General features: G+C 44.0%; 1 protein-coding gene across 1 annotated transcript in view; it reads right to left on the bottom strand.

The window, feature by feature from the left end:
- Window positions 1-3398: 3398 nt before the first annotated feature.
- UNC45B (unc-45 homolog B (C. elegans)) overlaps window positions 3399-4772 on the bottom strand; it is a 13183-nt gene continuing 11809 nt past the window's right edge. Inside the window, 2 exon segments of the mRNA XM_009705668.1 lie at window positions 3399-3729; window positions 4635-4772. The exon segment at window positions 4635-4772 is cut by the window's right edge and continues 9 nt beyond it. Of these exon segments, the coding sequence (XP_009703970.1) occupies window positions 3463-3729; window positions 4635-4772 (405 nt within the window). The 3' untranslated portion in view covers window positions 3399-3462.

Here is a 4772-nt window from a genome sequence, read left to right as displayed (position 1 = left end):
GGGAGAAATAAAAATATTCCAACAATTGAACAGAAGGTGCTTTGGAAGGAAAAGTATAATGATTGAATATATAATTTAATATATAAGTTATAATAAAACGCTTGCTTGTTTAAGGCCTGATGGGTAAATTAAATCCTGTTGTTTTAAAGCAGGAACTCGATTCCTGCCGATGGGCAGCAGTTTGCAAGAGATCACTGCGTGAGAGGCGTGCGTGCCCGGGAGGCGTGTTTCACAGGGTTTCTGACCCGGCTGGGGGCCCTTCTGGGTGGGATCAAGAGGAGGATCCGACCTGAGGGGCAAAGACAGCCCGGCGACATAGTAAGTACGCAGGGAGACTTGGAGTTCAAGAAATAAAAGCTTTGTAGCCCACCATGCACCTATGGGTTTCATTCTGGCTCTGCGCGGCCCACAGAGGAGAAATCTGCAAGGAAGGCAGGGAAGTCCTCAGTAACTACTGGTGGGCGCTGTGAAAAATTCAACTGGGAAAAACTGTGCTTTATAATGAATAAAGAGAAGGCTGGGACACCAGAACGGAGTCTGAAGAGAGACAAACAGAAAGAAGACAAGGAGCAAAGCAAGGAGCGGGGGTATTACACCGGCTCCTGCCAAGGGGGTGTGCAAGTGTCTCTCTTTTACACAGTGTGGAATCAAAAGCCAGAAAGCATTTTTACGTTGTATATGAACCTACAATCCTGCCCACAAACAGAATATGTTTCTATTTCCTTCTTGTCCAGCAAGCATGTTTCTTCAGTCTAGCACTAGCTGGCTCTTTTCCCACACTATTTCATTTTCTCTCATCTCCCCTCAAAAAAGTACACAACTTTGTTGAGCAGATACCCAGGGCACACTCATCCACTGCTGCGTGAGGCTTCCGAAGGCTTTGCAGTCAAGCCCACAACCTTCCCTGTTCTCAGTCCTCTCACTGTGCCCCAATCTCAGTGCCTTTGCCAGAATTTTGCCCCAGGGAGGGAGGCGACACTGAGGATGCTCCACAGTGGCCCCCTGCATGGATCACTTCACGGGGAAAAGTTATGAGATGGTTTTAACACATAACTGTAATTATTTCAGCTGAAAGTTGCATATGGGCATGATTTCAGTAAAAAATTATTAACTTTGTCAGTTTTGGTTTGTGCTTTGTCAGTACAGAAATGTAAGAAAATTGAATCTCATATTGTAAATGTTGCAAATGAAGATATGCATCAGAAGACTGTATCTCCTGCACAGGACTTTCTAGCTTGCTATCCTGCCTCCCAGCTTCCAGAACTGTATCTCTAACTTTGCAGCTCTAGAGGTTTAATGGAACAACAAGATTTGAGACTGAACAAGCAATGACATATGTAAATGCTGTAAGTTGGGGCATTTCTTCTAAACTTTTTTTATTTAATTGTCTCCCTCCTCTGATAGGCTTTGGCCACTGGGAAAGTGCCAGGGGGAGGGAAGTAATAGCTCCAGAGAGCTGGGCTTCCAGCAAAAAGCAGTTTTGAACTTCAGATAGAGCTAGAAAGATCCAGTGAAGTCTGTGGACACCGGTGCTTCATCACAGGAAACACAGAGGAGAAAACAAAACCAGCAGAGAAGTGAAACCAGCAACAGAGTATGTTTTGTTTCTCCTAGATTTTAATAGAGGGAGGGGGCAGAGGAGAAAACAGGTAACATGCTCTGGATGCTTTGTACCCCATTTTGCTGCTTTAGTTGTACCATAACTCAAAGCTACAAGGAGCAGAGCTACATTTCTCAGGAGAGCTAACTCAAAGGAGAGGCAGACAAAGCAGGAAACTTGTCTCTTGTATCCGATCTGGAGGAGATGCTCACTGGAGTTTTTGTGCCCTGCAGCTCTCCGAGTTAATATTTGGCCACACAGAAGGCAAATCTGCACTACTAGAAATAAGCTGCACTCCTATCACAGGTGAGATCTCTTCTAGGCACACTTTCATTTATTTCCAGGTGCTTTTGTACCACAGATGTAGGTGGTACAAAAAGTCGGCATGGGTTAAAACTACCCAGTTGCTCCAAAGAGGAGCTTTAGCGGAAGAAAAACTTTGCATAGCCACCCTTAGATACCAATTGCAGTTTTTGTCTTGGTTTCAGACATGCTGGTTAGATAAAACTCTCTGTATAGAGTTAGATATAAAGTAATTTTGAAAGACAGATCCAAAATACTTAAAACTAGGTATCCAAAGTCCAAAATTGAAGGCTTGTTGAAAAGAAACTGTATTGTTTTCCACCACAGAATGACCTGTGGTTCATTTGGTTTGGAAGAACAGTCTGATATCCTCCTAGTGTCATTATAAAGCACCAGTGATTTAACTGAATGTGGTTACAATAAGGAGAAGACATTGTACACAGCTGGAATCACCCTCCAAATAAATTTGCCTCTAAGTTGTCAAACTTATTAGCTTAAAAAGTCTTGCTCTTCTAACTCCAGAAAGCTAGAAGCACTTTTTTTTTTTTTCTTCCTTTAATCAACATACAAGGAAAGACTAGCCCCATGGATCCTGTCTAAAGGGGCCTAAAGCAAGGGTCTGTGATTATTTTTTTTTGGTGTTGTCCATAGCATGAAGAATCTTTGCCTGAATGTAAACATTTATATGATAAAGTTTAATGTGATGACCAACTGGTGTGTTTGCTTCTCATTCAACTTCTTCCATAAACGAGATATTTTCAGCATTCCCTGTTGGGCCAAACAGAGGCCCTGGTGTGAACCTCAGCTTATCCCATACGTGCCACCTCCTCGTACAGCCTTTCACGGTGACTTTGCATGTCCATTTCAGCAGCGCTGGATAGTTGGCACATGGTGAAAATTCAGCCTGTGCTACCTATTACTCCAGCTTCCTGGGTATGATGCAAGGCTGCGAGTGGGAGTTGCCTTAGATTCTCCATTTGCTTAATAAAAGCAGAACAGGAATTCCACATGGAACAAAGTAGTGAATTTATTAAGAGTTCATCCACCATCCTCACACTTTGGCACACCACTTAAGGCTGTTTAAAAATACCACAAATGAGCCAAAAAGCACACAGCTAAACCCCAACCTATTTTCTGACTACAGAATAGAAGGCATTTAACCCTCCCTGTTCCACCATGGCTAGGAATTCCACAAGTACCACGAGCTGTAGATGGTTGCAGGACAGATTTCAGCGCAGCTGTTTCCTTCCAACAGCCCCTGGCACATTTCCATCACGACCAACTCTTTTACAGCTACGCCTTGAAGCTTTCATCATTATCAGCTGAATGGGGGCAAAGAAAGGATTTACACCATCTGGGAATTACTCAGATGAACACTTTCCAGATTTCCCAGGCAAATGTCCCCCTTTTCCTCATACAGTTTCTAATCCTCCAAAGTTGTCCCCAAATTATTCCGTGCCTTGACAATGGCACTGGGTTTTCCTCACGGCTCCCACTTTTCTACATTTCTCTGTAGCATTTTTCCCCACATTCAGCCTTTTTTGGTGCTTTTCATTTCCTCATGCCTGAGAGAGAGGTTTGATCAGCCCATAATCCATGCACCTTGTGAGGCAATCGCGTGCTACATTAATGATGTGCTGCTTCTTGGGGTCATCTTCTTGCTTGCTGATGTACGTCAGGATCTCTAGGAGCTCCGTCTCCACCAGTTTCTTCGCTAGCTCTTTGTCAGCGCTGATTAAGTTGAAAGCGATGACCAGTCCTCGGTGCTGTATTTCCATGTTATCATGCAAGCAGAGCCTCTGCAGGATTTCAAGCCACTGAGTGGTCTTCAAGAGAGAGAGAGAACATTAGTATTGATCTGAAGAATACCTCAACCAAGAATGCAAGTTTGGCAAGACGTTTCTCAGCAGTAGGAGGTGCAGGGACTCACCTCTTCAATACTCATGTCAGGTACCATTATTTGATTCTTTAACTGAGGAAACCTGACTCCACACTTTTGGAGCCAATTTTTGTTACACTAAAGTCAGAAGTTTTCATGGCACCAGCACCACATGAAACACATTTCATGTTTACGCTACTGCATAATCTCTGTGCAAAGAATCTGATCAGGGTAGTGACACAGCTGAGATGACCAGGAGACCACCCACTCTCTGCACTGATCTTCCTGAGCCTCTCCTTTAGCTTGATTATATCATTTTTATTCTAACAAGCCCCAGTGTCCAACATCAGCATGTGTACAACACAACAGGGTTCATGAGTTCCCAACCCCACCTCTTCACAGGTATTCACCTATGCAGGGTCTGAGTTCTTAGGACCTACAGATCTGTGCAGGAAATGGAGATGTTTTGGGATCTGTAAAGCTCAACGGGTTATCTGGCAAGCTCTTCTCATTCCTGAGTGAAATAAGGTTTGGATTTCAGGTTATTTACCAAAAGCTTTAAGGGCCTGCATTCCTAACCTTGCTTGACAGTTGGCATCCTGGACTTAGCTTGAGGAATGGCTATATAGAAATATTTCAGCTCTGAGATGAAGTCTAGTATAAGGCGGGTTGATTTACATCGTGCCGGGATGGACTAGAAGCATGCTCACCCAGGTCTCAGCTTTACCCAGTTCCTCACTATCAAACTGATGGACTACATCTTCCTTTTGAGAAGCATTTTCATGACTGAGCCAGGCCCAGGCCCCTTCAAGGGTATGTCTACACTGCCAATAATCAGACTTATGGTCTTACCACTTCAGTCATCTTAGAGCAGAGTTTCTTTTGTGCTGCTGTAAGCATGGCCAGGGCTCCTGCTGCTGCAACCTGGACTTTCTCATCATCCTCACCACACAGCAACACCACCAACTTCAGCCGGTCATTTCCATCAGC

The sequence above is a fragment of the Cariama cristata genome, unplaced genomic scaffold (genome assembly GCF_000690535.1).
Source record: "Cariama cristata isolate BGI_N322 unplaced genomic scaffold, ASM69053v1 scaffold11940, whole genome shotgun sequence".
NCBI classification, from domain to species: domain Eukaryota; kingdom Metazoa; phylum Chordata; class Aves; order Cariamiformes; family Cariamidae; genus Cariama; species Cariama cristata.
The sequence above is the reverse complement of the archived record's forward strand: the minus strand, read 5'-3'. Positions and strand labels throughout refer to the sequence as shown.